This window comes from Balearica regulorum, chromosome 20 (assembly GCF_011004875.1).
Source record: "Balearica regulorum gibbericeps isolate bBalReg1 chromosome 20, bBalReg1.pri, whole genome shotgun sequence".
NCBI classification, from domain to species: domain Eukaryota; kingdom Metazoa; phylum Chordata; class Aves; order Gruiformes; family Gruidae; genus Balearica; species Balearica regulorum.
Window position 1 is genome coordinate 12729296 of NC_046203.1, and position 17463 is coordinate 12746758.

The 17463-nt window shown below is 59.6% G+C and overlaps 1 protein-coding gene across 2 annotated transcripts; it reads right to left on the minus strand.

Moving 5' to 3' along the window:
* Positions 1-1227: 1227 nt before the first annotated feature.
* Positions 1228-12779, minus strand: ENTPD2 (ectonucleoside triphosphate diphosphohydrolase 2). Of its 2 annotated transcripts, none has more exons than XM_075772714.1 (9): positions 12492-12779; positions 6167-6284; positions 5501-5651; positions 4707-4866; positions 4380-4607; positions 3694-3963; positions 3378-3497; positions 2978-3112; positions 1228-2385 (listed from the first exon to the last, which is right to left on the minus strand). In XM_075772714.1, the coding sequence occupies exons 1-9, from the start codon at positions 12600-12602 to the stop codon at positions 2185-2187; spliced, it is 1494 nt and encodes a 497-aa protein (XP_075628829.1). In that variant the 5' UTR covers positions 12603-12779; the 3' UTR covers positions 1228-2184. The 2 variants fall into 2 exon arrangements, with proteins under 2 accessions (XP_075628829.1, XP_075628830.1); XM_075772715.1 differs by having other exon boundaries at positions 3694-3960; positions 12492-12739.
* Between the last annotated feature and the right edge of the window lie 4684 nt (positions 12780-17463).

Consider the following 17463-nt stretch of genomic DNA (forward strand, 5'->3'; position numbering starts at 1 on the left):
GCTCTCCATCCAGATCAGTAACCAGCCGGCAAAGGAATGGTACTGTCTCAAATCCCACACATACAGAGGGGCCCATGGGAAGATTAAGAAGCCTCTTTTGCTTATTTTTTTCCTAATGGCAAACTCCAAGTCATGACTAGGGCAACCTGGCTGCTCTTGGTGAACGTCCAGCTCTGATTCAGCTGCAGCTGAATTTCTCAGAAGGGAAACCCCAGCCTGGGTTCTGGAAGCTAGCTGGTTTCTTAAAGGAGAGCGGCAGCGTTTTAGCTTCAGAGACCAGAAATGCCTCCTTCCCTGTGCGAGCTGGAGATGGGCCCCGAGCCTCACCACGGGAGGGAGTCCCTGTGCTGGGGCGATGAGGGGCCCGGGGAGGAAACTGGGTTTGGGGGCTCAGAACATCATCTGAACTGGCATCACGCTCAGCCTGTGCCGAGGGATGGGGAGCAGCTGCCAGAACAGCTAAAAGCAAAGTGGCTGCAGGGAACAGGCGGGTTAAGCCAAGCACAACTTACTGGGAGCTCAGGCAGAGCGAAGAGCAGCATTTGTGCTGCCTGCAAGGGCAAGGAGGGCAGCGAGACACCACAACTCTCGCTAAACCCGCTCCTCTCCTGGGGCGTGCGGAGGGACACAGTGGGGCGGGAGGCTCTTTCCAGATGGAGTTAACATGTTGGGACTGGCCCTGCGCAGCTGCCCGGCAGCTGGATGCACCCCACCGTGGCTCTGAGCTGCCAGTGACTGCACGAACAAATCGCCAACCTTGTGGGCTGCTCTCCTGCCCTGCTTAGGTACCAGACTGGTCTCCTGGGAGCCGAGGCTCCCTCTGTGCTTTCCTTGCATGGAGGCTGCGTCTGTGAGCACAGCAGCGAGTGCACGGGGCAGTCAGCTTGAGCACTGCCTGCTCCTGCCTTTGGGGTGACTGGACCTCTAGCTCTTGGGAAACCTCAACTTTGCAACCGTGGCTGGTTGAAACTTTCCCACCTCTGTGTGGCCTGAGTCTGGAGTGAGGTTTCAAGCCCACCTTGGTCCATCTTGGAGGAGTTCTCCAGGCTGGTAGAGCATATGGAGCCATGATGGTGTCTCAGCACTGGGCAGGCTGCAAGGGATTGAGACCTCCAGGCAGAGTCTGACCTGCGGCCGTGTCTGAGTTGACCCTGTAAGTGGCTCTATCCCTGTGGGACAGCCAGGCTCGATCAGCCTGTTGCTGGTCAAGAGCCACAGAGCCATATGAGTGGTTACAAAGATTTATTTCTGATTATAAAAAAACCAACCCAAACCTTCTGCATGTTTGCATGTCCCTCTTCTTACTTGACTGGAAATGAAGGCGCATCCTCCCAGCTGCCTGCCATGGGGTGATGCAGAGCTCAAATCCCAAACCAGGGCAAAGCCCCACTCCCGCAGCAAGCCTGCCACCTCTGTGCTGGCATGGCCATGCACCAGGGAGCCACGGGGGCTTTTTGTGCCATTGCATGGGGGACGGAGGAGGCTCTGACTGTGGCAAAGACGAATCTGGCTTAGGAACCACAGGAATGGAGGAGGCACCACATCTGGTTGCTGAAGCAGGACCTGGGAAACTGCCTGCTCCCCACACCTGGTTGTTGCTAAGCCCCTACCCAAAGCCCCTGTGCTGGGGCTGGTGGAAGTCCTGGCCAAGATCTGGCCCTCAGGAAGGTCAGTAGGGTTTATGCATCCACCAGAAAGACAGCGTGGGCCCTGGGCGATCCCCAGAGCTCCTCGGGAGGCAGGGCTGATGCTCCAGGGACGGGCTGGAGAGGTCAGCTATGAGGACTAGTGTAATAATACTCCCCACCCACCCCATACACATGTGAATAAATCCTGCTGTTGTCTGGACTTACTGGCCCAGTCCAGCCCAGGTCTGGTGGCAGAAAGATGCCCCAGGTCTGAACATCCAAATCCTGATCCTGCTCCGGGGCCTGTCCCTGAGTGGCACTGGAAACCGTTAAGCCATCCATTCTCCCACAGGGCCAGCGGTCCTCTTCTGGCCCCCCCCCCCCCCCCCAATTCTGCAGCTTGAAAGCAAGGAGAGGGCAAAAAGGGACAGCTTTCCCTCTGGGACAGGCAGTGTCAGTTTTTGGAGGAGGACATCTCCTAGCACTTGATGCATCCCAAGTGTTCAGGCCATGGAGACTCCAGCAGGAAGGATGGTGCTGGGTCCTGTCCCTGCCGTTAGATTGCGCTGGACTTGCTGTGCCGAAGCAGGCAGATGGCAGTCACCAGAGACATCAGGGTGGTGACCACAAAGAGCAGGATGAGGATGACCCAATAGTTGTACATTATGCTTTTGTGGGAAGAGGGCTTCTCTGCTGGGATCATGTTGGTGAGGTTCAGCATGTAGCCCAGGGCCCAGCCGATGGAGGTTTCTCCTGCCTGTGGAAACAGCACGGCATGGTCACCACCCCAGTCAACCCAGCTCCACAGGCCTCAAGAGACCTTCCAGGGAGGACCACCTCAGTGTCAGCCCAATGGAGAAGAGGGGTGTGGGGGAGTCCACAGCACCCTGAGCCCCCCCTTGCCCACCGGTCCAGCCAGCCCAGGGGCAAAACAGTGACCATCTTGTGGTGAGCTGGGTTCATCTGATGGGAACAGGATCTCATCCATTCAGGTCAGTCCTGATCTCACTGCCCATCCCATGGCTCATGTAAGTGAGGGCACTTGGCAAAGGTGGGATCCTGCCCTGAGATAACTTCCCAACAAGCCTGAGCAAAGAGTTGTTTGAAATGGCTAGTGTCTTGAGGGCCACTGAAGGACTGGTGGACCTGACTCCATGACTACCTTACAGTCAGCTCAGCTCATTTTTTTTCCACCTCCCAGAAGTTCCACCCAAAAACTGGGAGTTCCATTCTGCCTCTGTTGCCTGAGATCTTCCTTCACATTGCTTGGCTCTTTCTTGGTGTGGGATCATCTCTGCTGCAGGGCTTTTTGGCCTAACTCCAAACATACCATGGCATGAGCAACCCACCTTCTTCTGGAAGGCAATGTTGGGGAAGGAATGGTCGTTGAAATTGTAGCCTTTGGTGGTGAGCAAATAAACAAATATGCTGACAGCGCAGTAATCCGACAATCTCTTCTCCAGCTTAGGGGCCTTCTGGAGCAGCTGGGTGGGATGCATGGAGGGATAGAGAAAAGGGATAAAGTCAACAGGGTCCAGGCTTTGTTTCTGTGGCCTGAAGCGCTGGGTGGTTGCATCTGGCTGGCCAAGGCACTGCCCACACCCACCTGAGCCTCTCCTGGTCCCATGTGGGAGCTGTCACCCGCCTCCCCCCTACTCCATGGGTGCCAGGCCACCCAGCCCCCTCCAAGGGCTGCTCTCGGAGCCCAGGTGATGCCCCACATCTCCCCGCCATGCCCGAGGAGCCCACCTCGCTCCAGCTGGTGGCACAGATGGTCTCGGCAGCATCCTTCAGGTCGCTGGGCAAGTGTACACGTCTCCCCATCACTGTCTGGATAAAGTCCACTGTGTAGAAGAAGGCAGAGAAGGCCTGACAGAGGAAAGGAGGCAGCTGTGGAACAGGCTGGGAGCAAACCCTCTTGCCACGAACAGCCAGCTTGTGCTGGGCACAAGCCACTGCCCTTGCAGATCCGGGGGTCTGCTTTGCCGCCGCATGATGTCTTGGGGCCAGGGACACCTGCCCACGCAGCGGCCAGGCCACCACCCCGCTCCATGCCAGGACTTACAATGAAGTTTCCTGAAACCTCTGGCTGGAAAATGCCGTTGAAGGAGCAGCGGGAGAAGGAGCAGGTGGTGAAGTTGAAGAGCTTGCTCACGTGCAGAGTGCAGAGGCTAGCATTTCCAGTGCCAGCCATGGTGATGGTAGTGTTGAGGGCAAAGCTGGGCCTCTCCTTTTCCGTGCAGGGGCTATCGTAGATGCTGCTCAACAACAGGTTCTTGTGGTAGCCCGTGGGCCAGCAGGGGTGGGGGATGGTTGCTTGGTAGCTCTTAGCCTGCTGGAGAAGCGATGCACAGGATGCATGAGCTGTGCTGTAGCCCCAGCTCCCCTGGCGCTGCCTGGCAGCCCTGGCACCACTGCCTGCCTGCCTGCCTCTGCTTCCCTGCTGGGGAGATGCAGAGGAGCTTGGGCAGCGGGACGCAGAGCTGGCAGTTGCCACAAGCGTCTCGAGATGACTCAGGATGTGTGGGCTCGAGCCATGGGGTGCAACACCTTATGGAGAGGGTAGGAGGAAGCCCTGGGACCACAGGAGAGGGTTGAGGGGAAAACGCAAGAGCTGGCTGGGAAAGGTGTGCAGCCAGCCCCACAGGGCTGTCCTAGAGCCGAGGCTGGTGACACCCCTGTACAAACACCAGGGTGAGGGGGCAACCGCAGTCATAACAGCCGGCATCCCCGTTGAGCACAGGCTGGTACCTGGAGGAGCTTCGAGAGCAGCCTCTTGAGGACTTGGTCCCTTCCGTAGCAGAGGAAGCTGTGGGTGTACACTTTGTACTCCTGGCCATACAGCTTTAGCATCACCTCATTGCTGGGGTCTTCGATGGTGTCCCTGGTTTCAAAGGTGATCTGTGTGGAAGCGCCCCCAAAGTCCATGGCCCCCAGGGTCGTCTTCTGGGGCTGGATCCATTCCCCGAGCCACCCGCGCTGAGCAAGGAAGACAAGAGCAGGCGTAAGGACGCGATGAGCTGTGGGACAGCCTGGCCGCCGCAGCATCCCCAGCGGGCACCACGCTCCCCTGCCTACCTTGATGAAGTTCTCCAGGAGGTAGTTTGCGGTAACCCAGCCGAAGACACCTTCCTCTTCCCCCGACAGGATCTTTGCACCCCGAAAATTGAAGGGGTACGACTTCAGCGTGGCTGCTACGGCACTGAGGACAGCGTCCGAAGCCTGCAGGTTCATGATGCTGCGGGCCAGGCAAGAGGGTAGAGTGGCGGGGCTGCGGCGGGGTGCCACGAGCGGAGGCCCCACTGCCCACGCAGCCCTTGGGGCCCAGCCCCGCCGCAGCATGCAGCGCAGGAGGCACGTGGGTCCTCGCCCGGGTACATGTAGGGATGTCCCCCAAAAAACTCCAGCTAATTCCCCTTGTCTCTGCCAGAGAAGGTGGCAGAGATGGAGGTATGCTCCCACCCCCTGAGCTCTGTGGTGGGGTGAGAGGGGGCAGGACTCCCTTCTCTGTGGGGTTTTTGGGGGGGGAATTCTCACTGCATCCCATCAGGCTGGCAATGGGTGCAGGGGGACTTTCCTGGCTAGCCAAAAAAGACTGGGTGGGTGATCCTGGTGCTGGCCCCATGCCAGCCCCTTTTCAGCCCTGTGCCCTGAAGAGCATCTGCTGCTCTGAAAGGCAGGACCACCTCTGTAAGGGACGTGGAGCTGGGCAGCTGGGAGGGTTAGGAGTTTCTACTGGCAAAGGGGAGACATCACAGCTGTCCTTCACCAGCTTCAGCCCTGCCATGGGTGGCAAGATGGCAGGTTGCATGGCAGGGCCCCCCCCAGGCAATGTTTGGGGCCAGGCTGGCACGGCCAGAGCAAGCACTCACTTGAGCAGGCGCATGCCAGCTGTGGCACCCAGGTAGAGCGGGGTGTCCGCATGCTTCTCCTTGGGCACATCTCTCAGAGCCTGGTTCAGGCAGTGTAGCAAGCTTGTGCCGGCGGCCGGAGGGTTGGACCTGTAGCTGGAGATGCCAGGACCTGTGGAGAGGAAACAGCATTGCTCCCTGCAGGTGGTGGGAAGATGCTCAGTGGGAAGATGCTCGGTGGGTAGCTTTACCCCTCCCAGGCTGTTCAAAAGGCAGGCGCTGCGGGTTTCTGTGGGCATGGGGCCAGCCAGAGTCCAGCCACATCTCCCTGCCTGTGCCACATGCCCCGCTGGCTGACAGCCAGGGAAGGGTTGCTTAAATGGAGAGTGGAAAACCATCCCTGACTCCTTGCTGGGCTAAGCAGGGAGCTCAATTGTTTCCTGGCATTTCAGTGCATGCCAGGAAAAGATAAACCACAGGCATGCGTGGCTGCAAGCCTTGGGGGAAGATGGGGGAGATTTTGGGAACAGAGCAGGACCTCTTATAACACCTCACTGCTCTGGTGAACACACAGGGAGGCAGCTGGGCACGGCAGGGGCATTCACACCATCACAGTGCCCTGCCCATAGGGGACGTGACAGACCCTGCTGCCAGACACTGGCCCCTGGGGACTGGGACAGTCCTTACCCTCCACATCGCACATGCTGTGCTCGCTGACCACCCCAGTGTCGTTCTCCTTGTCTGCAGGCCACTTGTAGACGAACATGGCCGTGTGGGAGGACCCGGCGTCCAGCACGATGCCATACTGTGGGGGGGAGGCAGCAGGTCAGGCCAGAGGCAGGAGACACCCTGGCTGTCCCTGGCCACCCTGAGAGAAGGTCCTGTCTGGCAGCTTCAGGAGCGTCGTCTGGCAGGGGGGAGCGCTGCTCAGCCCAGCATGGGCATGGTCCTGCCCACATCTGCCTGCACGGGGCCCTGCCTGGGATGTGGCTGGGAGTGGGCGCTCTCCCCAGTCGGGGACACTGGCACAGCACAGGGACTCCGGCTTTTTAGGCATGGGGACCCCCTTGCCTCCCTGAGCATGGAACAGGTGTTGTGTTCCCCCCACACCCCTTCTCCCATCTCCCTGTGCCGAGCCATGCCAGGGGGTGCCTGGGGCCAGTGCGGGGGGGGACACCTGGGGGTGGCCCCTCAGGGATGCAGCTCACCAAAGAAGGGCAGCCAGGCACCTCATCCCTTCTGCCCTTGTATGGCTCGGCCATTCTCCGGCTATAAATAACCCTGTTCCCTCCTGCCAAACAAGGTTACCCAGTTCCCAGGGATGGGCTGCCCTGTGCTGCCTTCAGCCCCCCGAGCAGACCCCTCTGCCTCACCCCCTGCCACCCATGGACTCGGGGCTGCCTGCGCTGCCACCCCCCGCCCTGCTGTGACCCCGCCGGAGCTGCTTCGCTGCCAGAGAGGAGGCTGCAGGTCTCGGCGGGGGAAAAGCAGCTGAGCATCTCTGAGGTGAAACCACTTAAGGCTTAAACCTGGCTTGTACAAAGGCTCCGTCTGTTGCCTGCCTTGCCCGGACCCAGGTTGAGCCCCAGGGCTGGGGCAGGCAGCTCTTGTACCTGCCTAGCACCCAGGAGCCACCCCGGCCCTGGCTGGTGGGTGCGCCGGGGGCATACACACCTGTTTGGACTGTGGTCCCATCCCTGTCCCCACCAGCTGCAGTGGGCTGCAGCCTGGGTGCCTGCAGGGTTGGGTTTGGCCAGCTCAGGCAGCAGAAATAAGTGTCAGGGCACAGGCAGGGGCCTGGGGTCCCCACTTAGAGGCAGCCCCCACGTGAACCCATGGCCCCACACCAGTGGTACACCCGGCTCCTCCAGGGAACCATTTCCAATGGGTGACCCCCCCCCCCAGCCTCCCCTGGCTCCTGTTAACTGTCAGCAGCTTGCCACATGCCATGGGCCAAAGCTACGAGCCAGTGGAGAATCTCCCTCTGTGGCCAGACGGGCCAGCGTGCCATGGCACTGGTGTGGGGGAGCAGCTCCTGGGGATGCCGAACCCTGCAAGGAGGAGGTAGGGGGCTCTGACAGCCCTCCTCTTGCTAGCTCCTGCTCCAAAGCACAAAGTTGGGGAACAGGACTCCCAGTTTAAGCCATTTCTGGGTTGGGTGCTGGGGCCATGCACCCCCTGGCACTGTCTCCCCCAGCCCCTTTAGCACCTCTGCCTCGCCTGCCCGCCCCAGGACCCCGTGGGCAAACCCTGTGCCGCCGGAACGGCAATCGCCTGCCAGGCACAGGCACAAGCAATAAAGGATGCCGCGTCTGCCCCAGCGAAGCTGCCTGTCCCAGGGGACGCCCACTGGCACGTCACCACCTGCTCCCAACCCCACAGTCCCCTTGGCACGTCCCCTTCGCTGTCCTGGCATCCCCGTGAGTGGTCCCCAGGGAGGGTCCAACCCCAGAAGATCCCCCTGCCCACCGCTGCCACATGTGTGCCCACGTGCCCTGTGGCCACCATGCAGATGTCCCCATTGTCCTCGCGGGGCATCACACCACCACAAATATCACCTGAAACGACATTGGCATTAGCCGGGTGACAACACTCCCCAAAGGGAAAGTATTGACAGGTCACCCCCAAACCTGAAGCTGAGCACAACTTGGACCCCAGGAGCGGTTTCCAGCCCCCGGATGATATGGGGCTGCAGCCCATGGAGGGGGACGAGGCGAGAAGATGGGGATACCTACAAGGTGGCAGGGAGCTGGAGCAGGAGGCAGCGAGGATGATCAGCAGAGCCAGGGCCACCCCATGCCACACACCGGGGATGGGGACAGCCCACTCTGGATGCCAGACCGACTCTGTAACTCACGGCAGGAACAGACGTGGCCAGCCACACGAGTCTGGACACACGGCTGGCCCCGGGGTGGGCAGGGGAAGCCCCATGCACCTGTGGCGGGGGGGAAACCTAGTCCAGGGGATTTCCTCCTACGGTCACCAGGGCTGGCTCGGCTGTGCCGTGCTTCCAGTCCCATCGAGAGCTGGCACAGGGGTGTGCACATGGGGGAGTGCACACATGTGGGTGTACACGGCACAGATGTGCATGTATGGGGTTGTGCATGCATGTAAGTGTGCATGTAGTGTGCCTGCAGGTGTGCATGTGGGGGTGTGTGCGCACGGACATATGCACGTGTGTGCAAATTTAGGCATGGAGGTGTTGGGGGGGTGCATGCATGTGGGTGTCCACAGGTGGGGTGTACACGCACACAGGTGTGCCAACATGTTTGTATACATGCGTTTAGGTGGGTGCACGTGCATGGGTGTGTGTGGGCACGCATGCAAGAGTGCGCCCCTGCAGGCAAGTGAGTGGGTGTGTGCGGGCCTGGGGCAGCCACGCTGCCTGCTCAGGCCCAGGGAACAGAGCACACGTGGCTGCAACTGTGGCTCTGCCGCCTGCACAGGGCGGTCGGCAGCAAGAGGCAGCACCGACCCCGCACCCAGGACGAGCCCCATGGGGAGGTGTCATGTTGGGGGTGACAGTGACACTGCTGGGGTGACAGAACCAGCTGCCCCACACAGGCGCATCCCTGTGCCCTTTGATACCGCACCGGATGGTCAGGGTGGGGTTCATCTTTGCAGGGCAGCAGCAGCCCCAGGACTTGTGAGTGAGGGATGGTCCACGGGACCCTCTGACCAGTCCTGGCCTGGCCCCAGCAGTGGAGGCAGGAGCACTCAGGCCCAGCCAAGGTAACGACGTGTGGCAGCACGAACCACTGCAGCATGGTGGGCACTGCCAGCTGCAGGGAGTGCCCGGCGCCCAGCCAGCTGCTGACGCCACAGCTCACTCCCTGTCTGCCCCGGCATGACGGGAGCCACCGTGGCCTCGTGCCATCCCCCCTCTGTCCCACTCCTAGGGGGCAGAGGGTTTTGCACCCCAGCCTGTCCCCGTGGAGGAGCCGTCCTCCCCGGCAGTGCTGGTGGCAGGGGTGGAAGCCATGTGCACAGGTGTGTGTGCACCAAGGGGCTGCGGCAGACCTGGACAGTCAAGAGGGTCCCCAGGGATGAAGGAGAGGTCTCGTCCCCTCCTCCAGACCCGGGCGTACACACACGCCTCCAGCACCTGCAGGGGAATTGGTGATGGGGTCACCCACAGTGGGGGCTGCGATGGTGCCAGCCCATCCCAGCTCCTGTCCCTGTCCCTGTCCCAGCCCATGTGCCGGAGCATGGGAGCCACTGCATGCCCCAGCACAGAGCGAGCCGTGTGGGGGGCACAGGCATTTTGCAGGGACCCTGCAAGACGGGAAGCCCAGGAGGCAGAAGCCTGGCTGAAAGCCCATCTCGTTAGTGATTTGCAGCATAAGCACTGCCCTCAGCTTTTCCAGCCGAGGTCTCCTGCGCCTGCCAACGAGCAGGCTGGAAATGAGGGCTGGAAGGACACAAGGATGCCCTGGCATGCTCCCATGCTGGTGCCTGGCTCCCGTCATCCCTCTCATCCACCCCAGCATGCTCGGCTGCCAGCACCCCAGGGCTTGGCGGGGCCTTGCACATGTATTCGTAGCCCTGGCCCCAGCCCTCGGGACAGGCCCCAGCCCCAGCATCTCCTGGTAGCACAGGGATGACGGATATTTTCTAACAATAGGATCCCTGACCAGGCCCTGGTGATGGGGGACACGGGGGTCCCTGGCATGGCCCCACACTGGGACAGTGTCCCCATGCTGCCCCTGGCCCTGCTGCCTCCTGGGTCACCCACGGCCCTGCAGGCTCTGCTCCACTGCAGCATCACTCAGCCCAGCCCGAGCCAGGGCTTGGGGATGCAGAGGGCAGTGATGTCCCCAAAGGGCACAGGGCAGTGAAGACACAAGTGGGGCTCAGGTCTCCTGGCGAGTGCATGGCTCTGCCCAGAAACATCCCACACCCCACGGGAGGAGATGGACGGGGGACACTGAGAACTGCCTAACTTGCTTCAGCCTGGCACCATGGCCCGCGGCTATGCTCGGGCCTCCAGCCCCCCACCCCACAGGCTCTCTGGTGGCCCCACGGTGCAGCGGGGGCTCAGCCTGGCCCCACAACATCCCACCTCCCTCAAGGGTGGTGAGACCTGTGGGGCCCCCAGGTCTGTGGTGGGTTATGACGGGTTTCCTTCTTGCCATGGAAGCTGCAGCTCCCCTGGGATGGCTGGCATGGGAAGAGCCTTGCAGGCTGCGTAACAGCCAGTGAAGAGATTTGCCAAAAGAAGGAAACAAAACCTTGCCAAAAGACAGCCGTAATCCCTGCTGTGGACCCGCAAGGGAAGGGGAACACTGCGCTCCTGGGATCAGTCCCTCCAGCAACAGGATAACTAATTTGGGGTATTTTTAGGTCTATATTCCAAGCAAAGGAGCTGGAAAGGGAAGACACGGAGCCATAGCTCAGCCATGAGCAGCACTATCACCCAGCAGCTGCTGCTGCTAACGTGCGCTGAGCCCGCAAGGAGCATGTCTCGCCCAGGCAGGTGGGGAGGACGTGCCCGGGGTCCCCCACAGCAAGACCAACCTCCTCTAAATTATGTCTACATTTTTTGGGCAGAGTTAGACTAAGACAAAGCTTTGCATCCCCAAAACAGCCCTGATCTTTGTGCAAAAGCATACCCCTCGGTGCCTGCCTGGAGCCAGCCCCACGGGAACAGGCACTACCATGATGCCAGTGCCGAGCTCCGGCAGGCAGCGCCTCACCACACGTGCTGTGCTGGACCTCACATGCACTTGGTACATTCAGGAATGGTGCAAAGCCCCAAGTCCCTGGACCGGGCAGTGCAGCGCAGCCTCGGGCGGAGCTGGACCAGGACCCGCGTGAGTGTTGGGGGATGCTCAGCCCCAAACGGCAGCACCGCCTGCAGACTGGAAGGTGCTACCACCCGGAGAGAGAAAAAGCACAAAAAAGCTCAAAAATTAAATTTCTGGGAATGCATCTGGCTTAAAAGCAAAGCTCCAGCTTGGAACCAGGAGGAGAAGAGGCTTCTCAGGCTGACCCAAGTGCTGCACATAGGGGTCTTAGCGCTGATCCGTCTTAATTCCCCCATGTCCAAAGAGACAGAAATCTGTTTTGAAACCAGCTATGGACACTGCTCAATATGGTCCAGCACGTGGCAACAGGTGGTAAAGAATGGTATCACAGGGAAAGAGCTAATAACTGCTAGTTATACTAACAACAGCGAATATCATCTTGACTAAGCCAGTTCATTTTCTCAACTTAATTTTCATTATATCTGACAAACCCGGAGAGAAGGCAACACATCTGGCATTCAGACTGGCTCAGAAAGTTTCCAGGGAAATTGCTTGGGATGAGAAAACGGGGGATTTTGGATGAACCACTTTCCAGAACAAGAGCTTTGCTTCCCACACAATGGTCTGTCACCAAAAAAAAAAAAAAGGGACTTTTTTTAAAACAAAAGACTTGGACTGCAAAAGAGTCAACTGGGGGGCTTGACCAACAAGAAATTGGTCGGGAAGTTCTTTCAGCATCTGAATTTACAATGAAAAAGAAAAAAAAAAAAAGCTCATTTTCACAGGAAACTGCATTTCTTGTCTGGCAGCGCTGGCTCAGGCCATGCAGCTGGAGCCCGGGAGTGCCAGGCAATGCTGGGGTGCGCAGGGGTGCCCCTGCCCCAGACTGAGCCGCAGGAGCAGATGCTGACACGGCTGTTCTGGCCTGCGGGGGCATCCAGACGTGCCACCGCTGTTTTTTTAGCGTGTCCAAAAGATTCCTCTCCCAAAGTGCAGGTCTGGGGTTCCGGGGATGGGCGGCCAGGGGTCCCCGCAGCCGGGTGGGCTGGCTGCTCCCTGCAACCCCCGCCCCGCAAGTTCGGGGACCCCCAGCCCCGGTGGCCTCCTCTGACGCTGGGGATGCCCTGGGTGCCGGAGCCCCTCCCGCAGCCGGCATCCCGCGGGCTGCCCCCCCCCCGCCCCCGGCCCCGGCAGCCCAGCTCTCCCGGGTGCCCGCTGTCGCCGTCCCGTCGGTGCCCGGTGCCCCCGGTGCCCACCCCGCTCACCTTGAAGCCCGGCGGGCCCCGCGTGTCCCCGGAGCCGAGGCAGAGCAGGAGGATGCCCAGCAGGCAGGCGAGGGCGAGGAGCAGGAGGACGGCGGCCACACGGCGGGCCATGGCGGGCCCGGAGCGGGGCAGGTGAGCGGCTCCGCGGCGGCTGCGGCGGCTCCTGCTGCTGCTGCTCCTCCCCCGCCACCTCCTCCTCCTTCTCCTCGCCCGCCTCTCCCGGCTGAGTCACCGCCGCCCCGGCCCACCCGGGCGGGACACCGGGCTCCGCCAGGCTGCGGGGGGCCGGCCCCAGGCTGCGGGTCCCACGTCTGCCCCTGCCCCGGGCTCGGCTCGGTCCGGCCCTCTTGGCCCCCCCCGGCCCCGGGCTTCGCCCCTGCCCCGGGATCAGCCCAATCTACCCCCCCACCCCCCGCCGGGCATGGCCCTTGGCCCAGGGTCAGCCCCATCCCGGCCCCCCGGCCATCACCCTCCTCCCGGCATCAGCCTTGTCCTGTGTGTAGTCCCCCCCAGGCACCACCGTTACCTCGGGGCCTGTCCCTGTCCCTTCTCCCAGGCACGTCCTCTGGGACTCCATCTTCTCCCCCAACCAGGCACTGTCCTTGACCCAGGGCTCAGCCCCATCCTGCCCCCCGCCCCCCCCCAGAGATGGGTTTGGTGGGAGGTGGGAACACCCTGAGCAATAGAAAAGCTCTGAGAAAGTGTCTCACCTACCATGGTTAACTACAAATATATTACTGCTTTTAATCATTACAAGGAGTTTGTGACAGCCCTGAGGAGCCCAGACATATATTGAGATTGTTTTAAATATGGTCACAAGTGAATAATGTAATGCGTTTCCACATGGAGCAGTGAGCCAAGAAAGGTTGGGCCCCTGCCTCTGAGAAGGACATTTTGAGCTTGCTTACACAGTGGGATAAAACAGTGAACAAAATAATAAACAAGGAGATATCACCAAGGAGAGGAGGCTGAAGGAGGACGCGGCTTCCAGCCCAGCTGGATTGCAAGCTGGAGGGTCACACTTCAGCTCCTCTCAACGTGCCTCACTGAATTTTTTTCGAAGCAAGCCACTTTTCCTGCTGCTTACAGTTACCCTGTACGTAGCACGCATTGCACCAGCTCTGGGGTTTCTGCAGAGCTTCCAGTCCGTTGCTCAGAGGCAGGCAAGGGGCTCAGCCTCTGTCAAGGGCTTGTGGTCAGAGGGCCCTTTGTCCCGACGTGCCAGTGTGTCGCAGAGGTTCTGCTGCTGCAGGCGATGGCTGGGGATGAGCTCCAGCTGTGTGCCATGGAGCACTGACCAGCAGCAGAGTCTGCGAAAGAGAAGGGCTGAGCAGGGCACCGTGACCCTCACCCGGCTGGCGCCCACCGCTGCAGTGCAGGCTTCTCCGCAGGACCACCGTGGTCAACCTGTGAGAGTTTGCAGCTGTGTCTACCCCCTCACATCAATTCTTTAAGCATTTAACCTCTGGAAAACCTGTGTTAATCAATTCCAAGACATTAATATACTGATTTACGTGAAAAAAAACTTCCCCTTTGCTGCTGCTGCTTATACCACAGGAGACCATAGCCTTGGCTCCGAGGATTAGCAGAACATCATTTACTGCTGCCTTCCTGCATCACTGCTGACTTTGAGGCTGTTCTCAAGTTTCCACGGGGAAATACCTGCCTATTCCCAACTCTTCTTGCCACCCTCCTCACCCAGTCAGTATTTCTGAGGCACACATCTGCGATCCTCATAGGTGCAGCTGCACCAGGGATTAACACAGGTGCAGAAAGATCTTTACTGGATTGAAGTTAATCCCTTAATAGGTGCCAGACCTCCTGTTTCTCTTTCTGACTGGCCAAGCAGTGAGAAGAGGTCTTCAGAGACTGAAAAAGAACCAAGAATCTCTTTTCTGAACGGTTGCGACCAGAGACGGGGTTGGGAGAGCCCTGTGGGGGTAGGGATGGTCCTTTCTTTGCTCCTCATCCTTATTTTGCTTTTGGGGACTTTGGAGCAAGTCCCTTTCTGGTGGGCAGTTACTTGGTGTGGTGGGACCCTCCTAGGATCTGAGCAGAGATGTGAGTGTCTTCCACACCTTGGTCTCACGCAGGCTTGGCCACCCTGTTCCCAGGTTGCCCGTACGTGGCATGGAGCAGGGGTTTTGCATCCCTTTCCGCTACAAGAGGGCTGCTCCTCTGTCTTTGCAGGGGGTCATGTTTGCCACTGTCTGTTTGCCCAGCCCCCAGCGATTGGGGGGGCTTCAGCCAAGGTCTGAGGGAGCCATTGCCCAGCCCTGGCCAATTTCTGGTGTCCCAGGAGACTCCATCTCCAGTGCAAACAGGGAGGCACCGAGAGCTGGGACATGCTGGGCTGGAAATGCTTCCAACCAGGCAAGGGGGATGACAGCCATGAGAACACATGAATAGCCAGAGAAATGTCTCTGCGACGGTACATTCAGGCAGGGAGCATGTCAGCGCTGCTGCCTGCGCTCAGCCTGGCTGGGGTCAGGCACAAGGGGAGGCTCCCATGAGCTGTCGTTTCTCATCGTGTCCCATTCACAGGAGGCACCACAGGCGAGGAGAGCAGGGCAGGGAAGGGTGGCAGTACCTCTGCCCGTGCCGTGCAGGCAGCTGCGGTCACTCGCAGGGAGAGCCCAGACACATCCCTGGGGGGGGAGTGGGTGCCTGTGCTGAAGTGGCCACCCCAGGTGGGCAGTGCCTGGCAAGGAGCATGAAATAAGCTCCAGGTGTGAACAAATTCAGTGGGAGAAAGAAAGCGAGGGGCAGGGGGACTTTCTCCAGGATGGAGGATGGAGCAGGTGATCTCCTGATGCTGTGGGAAGGAGAGCACAGCCTTGTTTGTCTGAGGAAACCAGGGACACATGGATTGTGGATGCCAGCAATGCAATGCTGGCACAAAGCTCACCTCTGCGGGACTCCAGGTTGTGAAGCAAAGGATCTGCCTGAACGACTGGGTTCAATGCACAAGCAGCTGCACGGGGAGCCAGCCCAGCACAGCCTGCTGCCCTGTCACCTCTGCTGCACAGTTACGTCTGCTGCCCTGTCACCTCTGCCATCCTGCCTCCGCTGCCACACCCGGCTGGGTGTCACAAGAACAGAATAGAGGGGGAGAATCCCCTCCCTCAATCTTGCTGGCCATCATTCTCTTGATGCAACCCAGGACACAGTTGGCTTTCTGGGCTGTAAATGCGCATTGCTGGCTCACGTCCAGTCTTTTGTCCACCAGCATCTCCAAGGCCTTCTCCACAGGGCTGCTCTCCATCCCTTCATCCTGCTTTGACCATCCCCAGGGACAGAGGCACACGGTGAAATTTTAGGGGGCCTGCTTTGATAGCAGGAGGGACAGAGACCCTCAGCATGACCAGACATGGTGACCTCAGATAACCATCCATCAGGTGCAGGGCCAGGGTTTGCTGTGAGCCAGCAGTGTGACACAGAGTTTGCTGTGTGACTTACGTTCCCCATGATTTAACGCCAATTTTGCATGCTTACAGCCTGTGTATGGGGGTGTCACCTCCGTTATGGGGCCCAGGCAGAGAAGGACCAGGCGAACCTGTGAGATGTGGCAGGGTAAGGGGGCCCAGAGGAGTGGGTGGATGTCACAGGCAAAGGGGGTCCAGATGGGGAGCCCTGACTCCCAGTGGTGCTGGTACCTTTGCTCACACCACACTGGGTAAGCACTGAGAGCTGCGTCTCAGGTAAAGCCGAATGAGGATGTGCCACCAGCACGCCTGAGGCATCTGCAGGCTCTTGGCATGTATTTCTACATCACCTGCAGCTGATGTGGACACTGACTTTAGCTCAGGGGTGTGGGGGAGGCAGGGCTTTCCTCCTCCTGCTCCAAGGAGAAGCACAGGCTCCCCAGGAAAGACAGGTCCTGGTGGCATCCCTGTCCCAGCTGGGCAGCAAAGCCTGTCCCCACCCCGGCACACTGGGGACAAACTGGCAGGTGGGGAACAAAGATGAGAAGGCGTGGAGTGTATTACCCAGCAGTGCAGGATAACCGCTTCCCAGACAAAGGAGAGAGGTTTTTCTAATACACTTCTTCCAACAAAAGCATCTGACGTGGGGCCACCTGGGCAAGGGCTGCCTGGCTCAGACGAGTGATTAGGGGAGAAACTGGAGCAAGAGAAGGGACTTGCTGGCTGGCCCTGGGGAGAGGTGCCTGGGGATGATGGGGTTTGCTGATGGTGGGGCTCAGGGCTTCTTGACGTCTTTAATTAAACATGGATGAGCACATCTGGGAGCACTGGTGGGCGGCACTGCAGTTCCATATGTGGTTGGGAAATAACAGGAAGAACAAAATGAGCCTGGAGACACTGCAATGGGCCAAGGTCCAAAGGGAGGGATTAGGGACAGGGTTTTCTGCTCCCATCTGCAAGCTCCTCAGCCAACAGCAAGTGCAGGGGAGATGCATCCAGGAGCATTCAATAATCTTGGGATTAGGATGAACCACCAATATGGGCCAGCCATGAGCAATGCACAGGCAGTCCTATGATGCACTCAAGAGCTGCTGGAGCAAAACACTGATCTCAGCCCTGATGGGAGCCCCGGGGTGGTCCTGACCTGCTCCCAAGGGAGCACAGGAGGGCTGCAGTTACTCTGCAGACAGCCAGGACAAGGAACAGCAGGCAGAAAGAGGGGCTGTTTGGAGAACAGCATGGTCCCTGTGGCAGCCAGCAGTACATTTGGGATAGTGTGAGGCTGTGAAGGTGCTTGCAGCAGGAGCACAGCCCCTGTCCCATTGGCAGCTCTCGAGCAGTACACAGAACGGGCAACGAGGGCAGGGACTTGCTCCTTGATCACAGGCTGGGCTGAGACTGCTCACAGGGCCATGTGCTGTTGTCCATGGAAGAGGGAATCCCCCAGCCCTGTTCTCAATCCCAACCCTAATCCCAATCCCAGTCTCAATCCCAATCCCAGTATCAGTCCTGCCTGGGAGTAGTGCTGGGTCCGCAGCCAGGGACTG